Here is a 19,512-nt window from a genome sequence, read left to right as displayed (position 1 = left end):
AAGTAACAAAGCCTACCATCAGTAACACACTACGCCGCCAGGGACTCAAATCCTGCAGTGCAAGACGTGACCCCCTGCTTAAGCCAGTACATGTCCAGGCCCGTCTGAAGTTTGCTAGAGTGCAATTGGATGATCCAGAAGAGGATTGGGAGAATGTCATATGGTCAGATGAAACCAAAATAGAACTTTTTGGTAAAAACTCAACTCGTCGTGTTTGGAGGACAAAGAATGCTGAGTTGCATCCAAATAACACCATACCTACTGTGAAGCATGGGGGTGGAAACATCATGCTTTGGGGCTGTTTTTCTGCAAAGGGACCAGGACGACTGATCCGTGTAAAGGAAAGAATGAATGGGGCCATGTATCGTGAGATATTGAGTGAAAACCTCCTTCCATCAGCAAGGGCATTGAAGATGAAACGTGGCTGGGTCTTTCAGCATGACAATGATCCCAAACACACCGCCTGGGCAACGAAGGAGTGGCTTCGTAAGAAGCATTTCAAGGTCCTGGAGTGGCCTAGCCAGTCTCCAGATCTCAACCCCATAGAAAATCTTTGGAGGGAGTTGAAAGTCCGTGTTGCCCAGCGACAGCCCCAAAACATCACTGCTCTAGAGGAGATCTGCATGGAGGAATGGGCCAAAATACCAGCAACAGTGTGTGAAAACCTTGTGAAGACTTACAGAAAACGTTTGACCTGTGTCATTGCCAACAAAGGGTATATAACAAAGTATTGAGAAACTTTTGTTATTGACCAAATACTTATTTTCCACCATAATTTGCAAAGAAATTCATAAAAAATCCTACAATGTGATTTTCTGGATTTTGTCTGTCATAGTTGACGTGTACCTATGATGAAAATTACAGGCCTCTCTCATCTTTTTAAGTGGGAGAACTTGCACAATTGGTGGCTGACTAAATACTTTTTTCCCCCACTGTATATTGTTTTCCATTAGCATACTAAACAAGTTCAGTGATATAAATAAACTCATCAAAAATGATCTAATTCACCTTCAATTCATCAAACAAAGCGTTAAATCCATTTAACAAAATATTGCCTTTCAAATGAATGAACCATAATCTCAGTGTGTTTGAGCTGTTTGCTCTTTAGTTAACATTAAGATCTAACCACTGGAACGAGGTTGTTCCCCATCTGTTTAAAGGAAACAGCCCATTAGTCCAACTACCTGGCTGTCATCAGGGAGGGAGGCACAGCCGAGCATTCAGCGCTAGATATGTCAACTTCATATTAACACCTCAATCAAGCCTAATTAACAATATGCTCAGCTCACACAGTTTAGAACAAATAGAAGCAGGAGCAACAGCACAATCCTACACAACTGGAATAACAATTAAATCACAGACACAAACATAAGCACAGAATACCAAAGACCATTACCTCTATTCTCTCAGGATGACAGACAGATGGAGGAACGAACATAGACACACACAGCAATAAAACACACACATTCCATTCTCCTTTTGTGAATGAAGGCTACAAGTGAATGTTTTGTAAATTATGCTATTATGTGCAAGTACAAGATGCTTTCTTTATTACAGCACGCTAGACAATATAAATCATACAGATGTGCCCTTGAATGCTGAATCTATGAGAAGTATATGTATCTATGAGAGGTATTTCTATGTTCGTTATTCCTTCACAGCATGTGGGAAGTTGACGGGTATCAGTGATCCTGTCACCATCAAGACGTCTGGATCCAGATTCGGATCCTGGATGACCGACCCTGCAGCGCCGGAGGGAGATACACGGGTAAGACACAGACAATGAATCAAATTTTTTTATAAAGCCCTTTTTACATTACATTTACATTTACATTTTAGTCATTTAGCAGACGCTCTTATCCAGAGCGACTTACAGGAGCAATTAGGGTTAAGTGCCTTGCTCAAGGGCACATTAACGTCATTTAGCAGACGCTCTTAGCCAGAGCGACTCACAAATTGGTGCGTTCACCCTATAGCCAGTGGGATAACCACTTTACAATTTGGGGGGGGGGGGGGGGGGGGGGGTAGAAGGATTACTTTATCCTATCCCAGGTATTCCTTAAAGAGGTGGGGTTTCAAATGTCTCCGGAAGGTGGTGAGTGACTCCGCTGTCCTGGCGTCGTGAGGGAGCTTGTTCCACCATTGGGGTGCCAGAGCAGCGAACAGTTTTGACTGGGCTGAGCGGGAACTATGCTTCCGCAGAGGAAGGGGAGCCAGCAGGCCAGAGGTGGATGAACGCAATGCCCTCGTTTGGGTGTAGGGACTGATCAGAGCCTGAAGGTACAGAGGTGCCGTTCCCCTCACTGCTCCATAGGCAAGCACCATGGTCTTGTAGCGGATGCGAGCTTCAACTGGAAGCCAGTGGAGTGTGCGGAGGAGGGGGGTGACGTGAGAGAACTTGGGAAGGTTGAACACCAGACGGGCTGCGGCATTCTGGATGAGTTGTAGGGGTTTAATGGCACAGGCAGGGAGGCCAGCCAACAGCGAGTTGCAGTAGTCCAGACGGGAGATGACAAGTGCCTGGATTAGGACCTGTGCCGCTTCCTGTGTAAGGCATGGTCGTACTCTCCGAATGTTGTAGAGCATGAACCTGCAGGAGCGGGTCACCGCCTTGATGTTGGCGGAGAACGACAGGGTGTTGTCCAGGGTCACGCCTAGGCTCTTCGCACTCTGGGAGGAGGACACAGCGGAGTTGTCAACCGTGATGGCGAGATCATGGAACGGGCAGTCCTTCCCCGGGAGGAAGAGCAGCTCCGTCTTGCCAGGGTTCAGCTTGAGGTGGTGATCCGTCATCCATACTGATATGTCTGCCAGACATGCAGAGATGCGATTCGCCACCTGGTTATCAGAAGGGGGAAAGGAGAAGATTAGTTGTGTATCGTCAGCGTAGCAATGATAGGAGAGACCATGTGAGGATATGACAGAGCCAAGTGACTTGGTGTATAGGGAGAAAAGGAGAGGGCCTAGAACTGAGCCCTGGGGGACACCAGTGGTGAGAGCACGTGGTGCGGAGACAGCTTCTCGCCACGCCACTTGGTAGGAGCGACCGGTCAGGTAGGACGCAATCCAGGAGTGAGCCGCGCCGGAGATGCCCAGCTCGGAGAGGGTGGAGAGGAGGATCTGATGGTTCACAGTATCAAAGGCAGCAGACAGGTCTAGAAGGACAAGAGCAGAGGAGAGAGAGTTAGCTTTAGCAGTGCGGAGAGTCTCCGTGACACAGAGAAGAGCAGTCTCAGTTGAATGACCAGTCCTGAAACCTGATTGGTTTGGATCAAGAAGGTCATTCTGAGAGAGATAGCAAGAGAGTTGGCTAAAGACGGCACGCTCAATAGTTTTGGAAATAAAAGAAAGAAGGGATACTGGTCTGTAGTTGTTGACATCAGTGGGGTCGAGTGTTGGTTTTTTGAGAAGGGGAGCAACTCTCGCTCTCTTGAAGACGGAAGGGACATGGCCAGCGGTCAAGGATGAGTTGATCAGCGAGGTGAGGTAGGGGAGAAGGTCACCGGAGATGGTCTGGAGAAGGGAGGAGGGGATGGGGTCAAGCGGGCAGGTTGTTGGGCGGCCTGCAGTCACAAGTCGCAGGATTTTATCTGGAGAGAGAGGGGAGAAAGAAGTCAAAGCATAGGGTAGGGCAGTGTGAGCAGGACCAGCAGTGTCATTAGACTTAACAAACGAGGATCGGATGTCGTCAACCTTCTTTTCAAAGTGGTTGACGAAGTCATCCACAGAGAGAGAGGAGGGGGGGGGGGGGGTGGAGGATTCAGGAGGGAGGAAAATGTGGCAAAGAGCTTCCTAGGGTTAGAGGCAGATGCTTGGAATTTAGAGTGGTAGAAGGTGGCCTTAGCAGCAGAAACAGATGAAGAAAATGTAGAGAGGAGGGAGTGAAAAGATGCCAGGTCGGCAGGGAGTTTAGTTTTCTTCCATTTCCGCTCCGCTGCCCGGAGCTCTGTTCTGTGAGCTCGCAATGAGTCATCAAGCCACGGAGCTGGAGGGGAGGACCGAGCCGGCCGGGAGGATAGGGGACACAGAGAGTCAAAGGATGCAGAAAGGGAGGAGAGGAGGGTTGAGTAGGCAGAATCAGGAGATTGGAGGGAGAAGGATTGAGCAGAGGGAAGAGATGATAGGATGGAAGAGGAGAGAGTAGTGGGAGAGAGAGAGCGAAGGTTGCGGCGGCGCATTACCATCTGTGTAGGGGCAGAGTGAGTAGTGTGGGAGGAGAGCGAGAGAGAAAAGGAAACAAAGTAGTGGTCGGAGACATGGAGGGGAGTTGCAGTGAGATTAGTAGAGGAGCAGCATCTAGTGAAGATGAGGTCAAGCGTATTGCCTGCCTTGTGAGTAGGGGGGGACGGTGAGAGGGTGAGGTCAAAAGAGGAGAGGAGTGGAAAGAAGGAGGCAGAGAGAAATGAGTCAAATGTGGACATAGGGAGGTTGAAATCCCCCAAAACTGTGAGGGGTGAGCCATCCTCAGGAAAGGAACTTATCAAGGCGTCAAGCTCATTGATGAACTCTCCAAGGGAACCTGGAGGGCGATAGATGACAAGGATATTAAGCTTAAATGGGCTAGTGACTGTGACAGCATGGAATTCAAATGAGGAGATAGACAGATGGGTTAGGGGAAAAATTTAGAATGTCCACTTGGGAGAGATGAGGATTCCTGTACCACCACCCCTCTGACCAGATGCTCTCGGGGTATGCGAGAACACATGGTCAGACGAGGAGAGAGCAGTAGGAGTAGCAGTGTTTTCAGTGGTGATCCATGTTTCCGTCAGCGCCAGGAAGTCGAGGGACTGGAGGTTGGCATAGGCTGGGATGAAGTCAGCTTTGTTGGCAGCAGAACGGCAGTTCCAGAGGCTGCCTGCGACCTGGAACTCCAGGTGTGGGGTGCGTGCAGGGACCACCAGGTTAGAGAGGCAGCAGCCGCGCGGTGTGGTGCGTTTGTGTAGCCTGTGCAGAGAGGAGAGAACAGGGATAGGCAGAGGCATAGTTGACAGGCTGTAGCAAATGGCTACAAAAATGCAGAGGAGATCGGAATGAAATGAGCTAAGCATCTGGGAGAGGAGAGAGCAGGGCCTCCCTCACCAAAAACTTCTACCTCAGAAACTAAAATTGTTTCACTGAACCACCCGAACAAAAACTCTCCCAGCTTCCACCTTTAGAAATCAGAATTGTTGTGAACCACAGCGGTTCAATGTTTAAAGGAATAGACTCAACCCACTTTATTCAGCTAGCTAACTATGACACCATATCTAACTAGCATGCTAGCATCCAATAACACACAGTTTAACACACAGTTTAGCACCAACACTTGGTCACAACAAACCACCAATAGTGTGTTAACTAGCTAACTAGCATGCTAGCATCCAGTAACACACAGTTTAGCACCAACACTTGGTCACAACAAACCACCAATAGTGTGATAACACACTAAACAGATCATTCGTGTCTGTGTCAAGTTCCTTTCATGACGCAGCAATGATTAAACGTTGGCTAGCTAGGACAAGTATATTGTATTTAGCTACTTCCGTACAGTTAGCTGGTCGTGTTGGGTAGCTAGCAATGGCCACTGTGTTGACTTTGTTTGAAGAACGGCTAGCTAGCTAGCTTCGTGCTACACCCGGCACACAATGGCTATTGTGTTGACTCTGACTCTGTTCGAAAAAACGGCTAGTTAGCTCGCTTCGTGCTACAGCCGGCACGGCCGAAGACACTGCCAAGACACACCAATAGTGTGATAACACACTAAACAGATCATTCGTGTCTGTGTCAAGTTCCTTTCATGACGCAGCAATGATTAAACGTTGGCTAGCTAGGACAAGTATATTGTATTTAGCTACTACAGTACAGTTAGCTGGTCGTGTTGGGTAGCTAGCAATGGCCACTGTGTTGACTTTGTTTGAAGAACGGCTAGCTAGCTAGCTTCGTGCTACACCCGGCACACAATGGCTATTGTGTTGACTCTGACTCTGTTCGAAAAAACGGCTAGTTAGCTCGCTTCGTGCTACAGCCGGCACGGCCGAAGACACTGCCAAGACACACCAATAGTGTGATAACACACTAAACAGATCATTCGTGTCTGTGTCAAGTTCCTTTCATGACGCAGCAATGATTAAACGTTGGCTAGCTAGGACAAGTATATTGTATTTAGCTACTACAGTACAGTTAGCTGGTCGTGTTGGGTAGCTAGCAATGGCCACTGTGTTGACTTTGTTTGAAGAACGGCTAGCTAGCTAGCTTCGTGCTACACCCGGCACACAATGGCTACTGTGTTGACTCTGACTCTGTTCGAAAAACGGCAAGTTAGCTCGCTTCGTGCTACAGCCGGCACGGCCGAAGACACTGCCAACCTACAGTAACTACCCACAAGCTATGACGCCATAGCTAACTAGCAAGCTGGCATCCATTAACACACAATTTAGCACCAATACTTGGTTACAACAAACTGCCAAGAGTGTGTTAGCACACTAAACAGATAATTCATGTCCGTGTTCATCAGCAGATGCCACAAAGTATTTATACAGAGACCCAGCCTAAAACCCCAAACAGCCAGCAATGCAGATGTAGAAACACAGTGGCTTGGAAAAGCTCCTTAGAAAGGCAGAAACCTAGGAAGAAACCTAAAGAGGAACCAGGCTCTGAGGGGTAGCCAGTCCTCATCTGGCTCTGCCAGGTGGAGATTATAAGAGTACATGGCCATTAAATCCAGATTATTCTTCAAGATGTTCAAACCTTCATAGATGACCAGCATGGTCAAATATTAATCACAGTGGTTGTAGAGGGTGCAACAGGTCAGCACCTCAGGAGTAAATGTCAGTTGGCTTTTCATAGCCGAGCATTCAGAGGTCAAGACAGCAGGTGCGGTAGAGAGAGAGAGAGGGAGAGTCGAAAACAGCAGGTACGGGACAAGGTAGCACGTCCGAGAGTGAGAATTAGAGGGAGCATACTTACATTAACACAGGACACCAGATAGGACAGGAGAATTACACCGGTCTCGGACAGTGAAGACTCGTAATTTCTTCCTGGGACCAGCCGAGACCAGCAGAGTAAAAAAACTCATAATTATCAGCTTCCATTCAGTCAGTGCATAAAACCACTTCTCCAGGCCAAATATATACATTCATATCTTAACAGCCTATATATCTATTATAGACATGTTTACGCAGTGGCGAACCTGTAGGCCTTCAGTGTGTGACAGGTTTGTGATTCTGAAAGGACAGCAACCGTAATACCAGCACACTCATGTAGGAGAATGCACTTTTTTTTAAACACAAAGGGCCAGTGGTGTAGTAGAGGGTATACACAGGTATAAGCCGTATACCAACTTTTTTTTCAGTGGGCATTGCATATACTCACTTCTTAATCCCCACTGATGCGTATCAAAGTAGTGTAGTGGAGGTATGCAATTTATCAATTATGTAGTACAATAGACAAATCATGCACAAAGTAGCCTACACAATCACAAAGCACGTGAAATATATGAATATGCTCGCCGCACATATAGCCTAGTTTCAGCAGAATATCATCTGCAGGCAGCAAGAGTGTGCAGCTCTCAACTGGTTTTGGCATGGAGCAGCTCCCAGAAGAATGACATCGGTAGCCGGTAGGGTATGAAAGACGTTTCAACCTATGATATCAACCAGTAAATGCAAAGTAATGCAACAATGGGTTTGCAAACCACGTATTGAACAAGTTTAGTCCGAAGTGTTGGTTAGTAGGCTATTTGTGATGCGCAATTGTCATCATGCACTGTTTTTATCAGGGGCGTAGACATGGATGGGCCTGGGTCGACAGAGGCCCACCCACTGCAATTTTGACAGCCAACTAGCTGAAAAAGTTTGAGGGTTTATCAAATGTTCCTTCATTAGGTTTTTAGCTCATCTTGCTCTGGCTAGCAATAGTTGTTGATCTTGTTGTTGTTGATGTGCATAACTGAGGGAGAGAGAGCCTACCTTTTCATGGTTGTTTGATCAATAGAACTGTAAAGTTCCCAAATGTTAGAGGACTCCCGTGGTGTTTACATACAGTCAGTGGTGTAAAGTACTTAAGTAAAAATACTTGAAAGTACTACTTAAGTAGTTTTTTGGGGTATATGTACTTTACTTTACTATTTATATTTTTGACAACTTTTACTTTAACTTCAACTACATTCCTAAAGAAAATAATGTACTTTTACTTCATATATTTTCCCAAAAGTACTCGATACATTTTGAATGCTTAGCAGGACAGGAAAATTGTCTGTTTCACACACTTATCAAGAGAACATCCCTTGTCACCCCTACTGCCTTTGATCTGGCATACTCACTAAACACATGCTTGGTTTTATAAATTATGTCTGAGTGTTGGAGTGTGCCCCTGGCTATCCGTAAAAAAAGAAAAAAGAAAATGGTGCCATCTGGTTTGCTTAATATAAGGAATTTTAAATAATTTATACTTTTACTTTTACTTTTGATACTTAAGTATATTTAAAACCATTTTCTATTAAGGTATTTTTACTTTTACTCAAGTATGACAATTGGGTACTTTTTCCACCACTGCATACAGTATTTGCAGAAGTTCATTCAGGTGTATTTTGTGGCTTTTGGAGAATGCATTCTAATGATCTAAAGTCACATTGTTGTAACTGCCTGTAAACACACAGTCCAGTTCAAAGTGAATGATGGCAGGCCCTTGTGGCAAATGGCTTGTTTGTATAAAGGCCTACTATAGCTCTGATTGGCTATAGTGCACCGGTCTGTGTAGACTCCGGTCCTGGACAAGACAGATGTTTTTATTTGGTTTTATTTACTGCAGTGTCTATTAATTATCAAAACGAATTTTCACAAAAGTTTCCATATGTTTTTGTAAAAACGGTCCCACTCATTAAGTCAAAATGTGATTGCTTGATTCCGCTGTCACTTCAAAAATTTTGCCCTAATATAGTTGAATGGCAGATGCCTTTATCTAGCTTCTGACGGCCTAGCCAATGGCTGACTTAGCTAGCTAGATTTATCTCCCCAGAGAGCAAACGTGTTAACCCCAACAAAAACTGAGGAGATTAAATCAGAGCATTATTTAAAATAATATTATAATTATCATTATTATTATATTATTATAATCATTAATTTATAAATCATTAGCCCTTCTCTGAAGGTGTAGAAGGCCCATTGTTCCCCACTGTGTTTCGGTTAGTAGTAATTTGTAGGGTGGCTTTATATTCCCTCAGCATGCATTTTTTCACTATTCTGAATGTCTAAAGAATCCATATGTTCTTCTGAAATATGAACACAGAAATACTGGATATTTTTAACTCTTATTATGTGGTGATGTGACAAAATTACAATCATGGTCTTGAATTGGACTCGCATTGATCTGGTCTCGGTCTTGACTCATTCTCGCACCCCTTGTCCCCCTCCCGGTCTCGGTCTGGCCTCGGTCTCGCCCCCCCTCCGATCTTGGTCTTGACTCGGACTCAATTTGCTCTGGTCTTGAATCAGTTTTGCTTTAGGTGGTCTCGAACACAACACTGGCTTAGACACACACACACACACACACAAACACATGCACACACACACACAGACACACACACACACGCACAGACACACACCCTTCGGAAAGTATTCAGACCCCTTGACTTTTTCCACATTTTGTTAGGTTACATCCTTATTCTAAAATTGATTAATTAATTTTCCCTCATCTAGCTACACACAATACCCCATAATGACAAAGCAAAAGCAGGTTTTTAGACATTTTTGCTAATTTATGAAGAAAACCCCCCGGAAATATCACATTTACATAAGTATTCAGACCCTTTACTCAGTACTTTGTTGATGCACCTTTGGCAGCGATTACAGCCTTGAGTCTTCTTGGGTATGACGCTACAAGCTTGGCACACCTGTATTTGGGGAGTTTCTCCCATTCTTCTCTGCAGATCCTCTCAAGCTCTGTCAGGTTGGATGCGGAGCGTTGCTGCACAGCTATTTTCAGGTCTCTCCAGAGATGTTAGATCCGGTTCAAGTCTGTGCTCTGGCTGGGTCACTCAAAGACATTCAGAGACTTGTCCCGAAGCCACTCCTACGTTGTCTTGGCTGTGTGCTTAGGGTCGTTGTCCTGTTGAAAGGTGAACCTTCGCTCCAGTCTGAGGCCCTGAGCACTCTGGAGCAGGTTTTCATTAAGGATCTCTCTGTACTTTGCTCAGTTCATCTTTGCTAGTCTCCCAGTCCCTGCTGCTGAAAAACATCCCCACAGCATGATGCTGCCACCACTATGCTACACCATAGGGATGGTGCCAGGTTTCCTCCAGATGTAATGCTTGGCATTTAGGACAAAGAGTTCAATCTTGGTTTCATCAGACCAGAGAATCTTGTTTCTCATGGTCTGAGAGTCTTTTGGTGCCTTTTGGCAAACTCCAAGCGGGCTGTCATGTGCCTTTTACTGAGGAGTGGCTTCCGTCTGGCCACTCTACCATAAAGGCCTGATTAGTGGAGTGCTGAAGAGATGGTTGTCCTTCTGGAAGGTTCTCCCATCTCCTCAGAGGAACTCTGGAGCTCTGTCATAGTGTCCATCGGGTTCTTGGTCACCTCCCTGACCAAGGCCCTTCTCCCCCGATTGCTCAGTTTGGCCGGGCGGCCAGCTCTAGGAAGATTCTTGGTGGTTACAAACTTCCATTTAAGAATGATGGAGGCCACTGTGTTCTTGGGGACCTTCAATGCTGCAGAAATGTTTTGGTATCCTTCCCCAGATCTGTGCCTCGACACAATCCTGTCTCGGAGCTCTATGGACAATTTCTTCGACCTCACGGCTTGGTTTTTGCTCTTATATGCACTGTCAACTGTGGGACCTTATATAGACAGGTGTGTGCCTTTCCAAATCATGGCCAGTCAATTGAATTTACCACAGGTGGACTCCAAACAAGTTGTAGAAACATCTGAAGGATGATCAATGGAAACAGGATGCAACTGAACTCAATTTCGAGTCTCATAGCAAAGGGTCTGAATACTTATGCGTACTGTGTTTTAGTCCTGTTTCTACTGGAAGATCAGCATTCAACACCATAGTACCCTCCAAGCTCATCTTTAAGCTTGAGGCCCTGGGTCTGGACTTCCTGATATGCCACCCCAGGTGGTGAAGGTAGGAAACAACACCTCCATTTCACTGATTCTAAACACTGGGGCCGCACAAGGGTGCGTGCTCAGCCCACTCCTGTACTCCCTGTTCACCCATGACTGCGTGGCCATCAAGTTTGCAGATGACACAACAGTAGTAGGCTTGATTACCAACAATGACGAGATTTGAGGGCTCTGGGAGTGTGGTGCCAGGAAAATAACCTCTCACTCAACGTCAACAAAACAAAGGAGATGATCGTGGACTTCAGGAAACAGCAGAGGGTGCACCCCCCTATCCACATCGACAGGACCACAGTGGAGAAGGTGGAAAGGTTCAAGTTCCTTGGCGTACACATCACTGACAAACTGAAATGTCACAGGAAGCCCAAAAAGATCATAAAGGACATCAACCACCTGAGCCACTGCCTGTTCACCCCACTATCATCCAGAAGGCGGGGTCAGTGCATCAAAGCTGGGACCGAGAGACTGAAAAACAGCTTCTATCTCAAGGCCATCAGACTGTTAAACAGCCATCATTAGCACATTAGAGGCTGCTGCCTATAGACATAGACTATAAATCACTGGCCACTTTAAGAAATTGAATACTAGCCACTTTAATAAAGTTTACATATCTTGCATTACTCATCTCATATGTATATACTGTATTCTATACTATTCTACGGTATCTTAGTCACTTTAATGTTTACATATCTTGCATTACTCATCTCAAATATGTATATACTGTATTCAATACTATTCTACTGTATCTTAGTCCATGCTGCTCTGACATAGCTCATCCATGTATGTATATATTCTTAATTCATTCCTTACTTAGATTTGTGTGTATTGGGTATATGTTGTGAAATTGTTAGATATTACTGCACTGTCGGAGCTAGAAGCACAAGCATTTCGCTACACCCGCAATAACATCAGCTAAACACGTGTATGTGACCAATAAAATGTGATTTGATTTGAAGTGCTTGACATTGCATTACCCTCACTCAGATCACACACACGTTTGTTTTACTATCCTTGTGGGGACCAAACAATTTATTCCCATTCAAGCCTATTTTCCCTAACCCCTAACCCTAAACCTAACCCTAAAATAGCCTTTTTCCTTGGGACAGGCGAAATGTCCCCACTTTTCCGGCTTTTCGGACTTCTGATCCCCACAAGGATAGTAAAACCAAAAACACACACACACACTTCATTACCCTCACTCAGATGACATCACTAATGGCGCTGAGTTGAAGTGGCTAGGCTGTTAAAAGCCCTGACACACCCACACACCTGTCTGTCAGTCAGTCGGTCTGTTGAAAAAATGAAAAGGCGAGGCTTTCATTACTAAAACACATAAAAATGCAAATGCAGAGGATACATCTGTGTGGTTTACACCTGAGCCCAGACAGCCACTAATGAAGGGAGGGTGTCAGCAAATATTTTTATACAGTATGTCAGCCAAGATGTTTTTTTAAAAACATACACACGATTCTTTCATAGTCTTAATCATGTGTACATGAATGTGATTTGTACGTTACATTATTAAGTCATATGTGGGTATCCTTGCTATTGCTTTTTACCCTTGGTTTGTCTGTGTAACGTTTAGGATTAGGGAGTAACGGATTACATGTAATCGTCAATCATGTAACAGATTACAAAGACTATAACTGTAATCCGTTCCGTTACCAGCAAAAATATTTTAATCAGATTACAGATACTTTGAAAAACTAGATGATTACTTCTAGGATTACTTTTAAATTCAGAAAGGATGTTTGCGCAAAAAAATATATTTGGACACTTTTTTGTTTTCTCAATGATATTCAAATCAGCATTGAAAAAAGCTGCAATTTTAAGTTTGTTCCACCTGAGCGAGTCTGACCACAAGTCAGATACCACTATGATGACACACCAAATGCATTTACAAAATTATAGTTTTAATTATAATTTCCCAGTGTGCCTTGCCTTTTCGATTGAATTGTAGAGTTACCATCCATGAATGTACAGTGGGGGAAAAGAGTATTTAGTCAGCCACCAATTGTGCAAGTTCTCCCACTTAAAAAGATGAGAGAGGCCTGTAATTTTCATCATAGGTACACGTCAACTATGACAGACAAATTGAGAGAAAAAAAATCCAGAAAATCACATTGTAGGATTTTTTATGAATTTATGGTGGAAAATAAGTATTTGGTCACCTACAAACAAGCAAGATTTCTGGCTCTCACAGACCTGTAACTTCTTCTTTAAGAGGCTCCTTTGTCCTCCACTCGTTACCTGTATTAATGGCACCTGTTTGAACTTGTTATCAATATAAAAGACACCTGTCCACAACCTCAAACAGTCACACTCCAAACTCCACTATGGCCAAGACCAAAGAGCTGTCAAAGGACACCAGAAACAAAATTGTAGACCTGCACCAGGCTGGGAAGACTGAATCTGCAATAGATAAGCAGCTTGGTTTGAAGAAATCAACTGTGGGAGCAATTATTAGGAAATGGAAGACATAAAAGACCACTGATAATCTCCCTCGATCTGGGGCTCCACGCAAGATCTCACCCCACTCACCTAGTGAATGGCCTGCAGAGAGCTGGGACCAAAGTAACAAAGCCTACCATCAGTAACACACTACGCCGCCAGGGACTCAAATCCTGCAGTGCCAGACGTGTCCCCCTGCTTAAGCCAGTACATGTCCAGGCCCGTCTGAAGTTTGCTAGAGTGCATTTGGATGATCCAGAAGAGGATTGGGAGAATGTCATATGGTCAGATGAAACCAAAATATAACTTTTTTGTAAAAACCCAACTCGTCGTGTTTGGAGGACAAAGAATGCTGAGTTGCATCCAAAGAACACCATACCTACTGTGAAGCATGGGGGTGGAAACATCATGCTTTGGGGCTGTTTTTCTGCAAAGGGACTAGGACGACTGATCTGTGTAAAGGAAAGAATGAATGGGGCCATGTATCGTGAGATTTTGAGTGAAAACCTCCTTCCATCAGCAAGGGCATTGAAGATGAAACGTGGCTGGGTCTTTCAGCATGACTATGATCCCAAACACACCGCCCGGGCAACGAAGGAACCCCATAGAAAATCTTTGGAGGGAGTTGAAAGTCTGTGTTGCCCAGCGACAGCCCCAAAACATCACTGCTCTAGAGGAGATCTGCATGGAGGAATGGGCCAAAATACCAGCAACAGTGTGTGAAAACCTTGTGAAGACTTACAGAAAACATTTGACCTGTGTCATTGTCAACAAAGGGTATATAACAAAGTATTGAGAAACTTTTGTTGTTGACCAAATACTTATTTTCCACCATAATTTGCAAATAAATTCATAAAAAATCCTACAATATGATTTTCTGGATTTTTTTTTCTCATTTTGTCTGTCATAGTTGACGTGTACCTATGATGAAAATTACAGGCCTCTCTCATCTTTTTAAGTGGGAGAACATGCACAATTGGTGGCTGACTAAATACTTTTTTTTCCCCCACTGTATTTGTTAGTGACAGAGACATGGTTGTTGAATTAGTTCATTTTCAGTCCAGTGGCCTTCACCAAGTGAGTTTCTAAGCTAATCTTAACATTATGATTGAATCATTACATATATGAAAAGGCTTTATACAGTGACCTGAAACTCATAGTTTACAGGGGTGGAGGTGGGGGGGGGGGGGGGGGGGGGGGTGTTGAGGTGTGTAAGAGCTTGGAGGAGGGAGGGAGGGAGGGAGGGAGGGAGGGGGAAGTGGTCCAAGCTGGTGCTCCGGAAGCGCCTTCCTTAATGCCACAACCAAAACCACAGGGAGAAGGCAGCTGAGACTAGCCTTTTATCTGGAATGATCCGCATTATCCCTGTGGTGCTCATCCCCGATCTTGGCCTCCCTCCACCTGCAGCTGCCTGTCATTCCTGACTGTCTGTATTCCGAAGCAGCAGGCAGAATCTCAGCTTGGTCTGCTCCATCAGGAGGCAGGAACACTGCTCCCCGCTCCGCTCTGAGCCGAGCCTCCGATTTAATGAGGCTTTCTGAGATCCACATGTATATGGCTCCCATCCACGTAATGGTGCACTGAGGAGTTTGATATGAGGGTTTTAAAATGACTGCAGGGTGTGTTTTATCTTGTTTGTGTTATAGAGTTGCTTCTGACTGTTAATGTTTCCTCTGTTCTTCCTTCTTATCTGTTCTGTCTGTTAGGTGTGGTACATGGATGGTTACCACAACAACCGCTTCGTGCGGGAGTACAAGTCCATGGCGGACTTCATGACGACGGACAACTTCACGTCTCACCGCCTCCCGCACCCGTGGTCCGGGACGGGTCAGGTGGTCTACAATGGCTCCATCTACTTCAACAAGTTTCAGAGCCATGTCATCATCAAGTTTGACTTCAAGACCTCCGCCATCAGTAAGTCCCGGCAGCTGGACAACGCTGGCTTCAACAACATGTATCACTACGCCTGGGGCGGCCACTCTGACATCGACCTCATGGTGGACGAGGGCGGGCTCTGGGCCGTCTACGCCACCAATCAGAATGCGGGAAACATCGTGATCAGCAAGCTGAATCCCAGCACGCTTCAGATCATCAAGAGCTGGACCACCAACCACCCCAAGAGGAGCGCCGGCGAAGCCTTCATGATCTGTGGTACTCTCTATGTTACCAATGGTTACTCTGGAGGGACTAAGGTGTACTACGCCTATAGCACTAACTCCTCCACATACGAGTACATAGACATCGCCTTCCAGAACAAGTACTCCCATATCTCCATGCTTGACTACAACCCTCGGGACCGTGCGCTCTACGCCTGGAACAACGGACACCAGGTTCTATATAACGTCACACTGTTCCACGTCATCAGCTCACAGGAACTGTAACCACAGAGACAGGACTATATACAATATGCTATATACACAATAGAGAGAGAGAGATCATCCTATATATGAACATATATCTATGAGAGAAATACTTAATGGAAAGAGCATCATATATAGTATATCGTAAGACTGTACTAAGAGAGATTAGATTAAATGTGAATGGAACTGCAACGTAGATGAATGTGTACTATCTATTGGAATTAAAAAGATAACTGTTTGCTAAAAAGAAAGGGAACATGATACATTTAGAGTTCAAAATGATATATTGGACTGAAAAGAACAAATGCCAAAAAAACATCATGCCTTTTTTAATAATGAATAGTAACCATCGTAGAAGATTGTCTTTGTGGCTCTGTTTCTGTCTCTGGAAGTACTGTAACTCCCTCCTCCCTTCTCCTTCCTCCCTCCTGGACTTATCTCAGGGTCAGGGAGGTCCTAGCAAAAGACTATGGGATTGGTTATTAACTGTTTGCCAACCTGGACCCTCAGCTAGAGAGGGAGAACCTCGCCCCTCGAACAGATGAGGGGAAAACCGAGGAGAACCTGGTCAAACGGTTAGAACTAGGACATTATTTGGAGAACCATGGGAAGAACCAGGATATTATGTCCAGAAGACCACGGAGCCTATGACCACAGTCTGTCACACACATATCCTTTTTATCCGTTCAGTAGAAAATAAAGAAGTCTGTAAACAAGTAAGCAACAACAACATCAACATCCATGAGAAGACCTGGGCCTTTACTCACCAAGAGTCTCAGATCAGGTCCCCTCTTTTATCTGTTATGTTTGAAGGGCAAATCTTATCCTAGATCAGCACTCCTACCCTGAGACTCTTGGTGAATACAGGCCCAGGTATTCTCATGGATGTTTGAATACGGTCCCTGAAGGCACTGACTGTTGGGGCGAACTGTTGTACTGTACAAGAAGAAGGTCGGGATTCAATCAAAGCCGTGTAGTAGCGCACTTGACATTTAAAGGTAAATTGATTGAGCCAACATCTGCAGTGTTTACGTAGGCGCGATCTCCGCGAACTTTGCCTTTAAAAGCCAAATTGTCTACTGCGCTAAGACACGCCTAATGGATTGAATCCCGGTTGAAGACTTTCCTGTGTTTGTGACTCCGTGTAAAACAGCCTTGATTTGCATGAGTGTTTTTTACCACTCTGGTCTGCTACCTTCTGAACGTCGTTTTGCTGTATGATGCTATACCTATAAAAGAGGGGGATGGGGCGGGGTAAAGGGTTAGTGTAGTTACCTTTGGGATTTCAGGGGAGGGGAGTTGCAAAGCTGTTTGCTTTTTCACTTGTTTGTTTTTAGAATGTTTTTTTCTTCTTCCATTCAGATTTTTTTGGGGGGGGGTAATGTTCTTGTATCACCCCCTAACTGTTGGCACCGGCTTTGCTTCTCTGTCTGTGTTTACTTGGAACGTGCGTAGGAGAACCCTAGCTCATATCCAGCTTATATATTTCAGAAGAATAGAAAACAATAGAATGTACCACGTAATGTATCCTGGAGACCTGGGCTCAGTCCTATGGCTTCAACTGAATCATCATCAGCCTATTGTTTGAAGTATCCCTCTTAGTCGAGGGTAATGCTATTAAATGTATATCTCCCCTCCCACCCACCTAGCAAAGGATTATGCTGTTTAAATGTAAATCCTCTTGCAGAGGACAATGGCTTTTCACTCTTTTTGTGCTTTTGCTGGACGTGTGTTGTACCTGAGATGAGATAGTTAATGATTTGTGTCAATAAACAGAGAATCTTTGTTCTGAGCTGATGCCTCACGCAGTTTGAATGACCCATTATTGATTGCCATGGAGTCACAACAGGGCAGTTGAAGAGCCGCACAGAACCACAGATTGCAGACCCCAGGTTATGGCTGTTGTTTCTGTGCGTGTGCGTGTGACTGACTGCAAGATCAACTCATGTCTTTGGAGTTTATTCTGCTTCAGATAAAACTTAAAGAAAGATTAGTCCCTGAATGTAGATAATTTACTGTAGATATTTCCTGTATGTGGACAAGTGTTTCAGAATCAGTGGTGGGAGTAGTGAACTACATGTAGTTAAACTAGTAATTGAACTACAGTGGCTTGCGAAAGTATTCACCCCCTTGGCATTTTTCCTCTTTTGTTGCCTCACAACCTGGAATTAAAATGGATTTTTGGGGGGTTTGTATCATTTGATTTACACAACATGCCTACCACTTAGAAGATGCAACATATTTTTTCTTGTGAAACAAACAAGAAATAAGACAAAAAAACAGAAAACCTGAGCGTGCATAACTATTCAGTTTTGGTGGGCAGCCCTCTCTTGGCAGGTTTGTTGTGGTGCCATATTCTTTCAATTTTTTTGTAATGATTTAATGGTGCTCTTTGGGATGTTCAAAGTTTCTGATATTTTTTTATAACCCAACCCTGATCTGTACTTCTCCACAACTTTGTCCCTGACCTGTTTGGAGAGCTCTTTGGTCTTCATGGTGCCACTTGCTTGGTGTTTCCCCTTGCTTAGTGGTGTTGCAGACTCTGGGGCCTTTCAGAACAGGTGTATATATACTGAGATCATGTGACACTTAGATTGCACACAGGTGGAGTGGACTTTATTTAACTAATTATGTGACTTCTGAAGGTAATTGGTTGCACCAGATCTTATTTAGGGGCTTCATAGCAAAGAGGGTGAATACATATGCACGCACCACCTTTCCGTTATTTCTTTTTTAGAATTTATAGAATGTCACTTCACCAATTTGGACTATTTTGTGTATGTCCATTACATGAAATTCAAATAAAAATCCATTTAAATTACAGGTTGTAATGCAGAAAATAGGAAAAACGCCAAGGGGGATGAATACTTTTGCAAGGCACTGTACATTTTGTAGTAACTTGGTGGTAGTTTACCTACATTCAAATCTTGTTAGTGTTTTCAATAGTTATTTACTTTTCTGCCATGTTAGCGGTGTACTTAACTACTGGAACTACACAGTACTTTTTTTGCGGAAAGAAAAGACAATCGGCAAGTATGTCCTTTCTTTTTCATCATCAGAACTGCCTAATACTCACTTGAAACATAGTTTTTGTGTTTAATAGACTAAATTACACATTCTGTCAACATCTGATTCCCGAGTGAACTGTTCTTGCAATTTGTAGTCTTTTTCATTAAAACAATTTTTTATGTTGCATTACAAAGTGGGATTGAAATAGATTAGTGATGTTTTTCATTGATCTACACAAAAAAATACAATTATACACATTTTTACAAATTAATACAAATTATATAACTACATATAGGTGTTGCATAAGTATTCACCCCCATTGTTTAGGTAAGCCTTAATGAGTTCAGGAGTAAAATTTGGACTCCCGGTTGGCATGATTTTTAAATGACTACCCCTTCCTTTCTTCCCCATGCATACAACATCTGTAAGGTCCCTCAGTCAAGCATTGTATTTCAGGCACAGATTCAACTACAAAGACCAGTAAGCTTTTCGAAAGGCTCATAAAGAAGGGCTGTGATTGGTAGATGGGTAACAATAACAAATCAGACATTGAATATCTGTTTAAGCATGGGCAAGTTAATAATTATGCTGTC

At 44.1% G+C, this 19,512-nt stretch overlaps 1 protein-coding gene across 2 annotated transcripts in view; it reads left to right on the top strand.

Moving 5' to 3' along the window:
* The window catches only part of LOC311099782 (noelin-like), a gene marked incomplete at both ends in the record, with an annotated part of 56,971 nt that extends 41,040 nt beyond the window's left edge, over positions 1-15,931 (top strand). For both annotated transcript variants that reach the window (XM_084140529.1, XM_084140528.1), the window contains 2 exons: positions 1,662-1,768; positions 15,257-15,931. In XM_084140529.1, the coding sequence (XP_083996655.1) occupies positions 1,662-1,768; positions 15,257-15,931 (782 nt within the window). The remainder of the gene's footprint in view (positions 1-1,661; positions 1,769-15,256) is intronic.
* Positions 15,932-19,512: the final 3,581 nt, after the last annotated feature.

The sequence above is a fragment of the Coregonus lavaretus genome, assembly GCF_964263955.1.
Source record: "Coregonus lavaretus genome assembly, chromosome: 24".
In the NCBI taxonomy this organism is placed as follows: domain Eukaryota; kingdom Metazoa; phylum Chordata; class Actinopteri; order Salmoniformes; family Salmonidae; genus Coregonus; species Coregonus lavaretus.
Note: the sequence above shows the minus strand (reverse complement) of the source record. Positions and strands in the feature narration are given on the sequence as shown.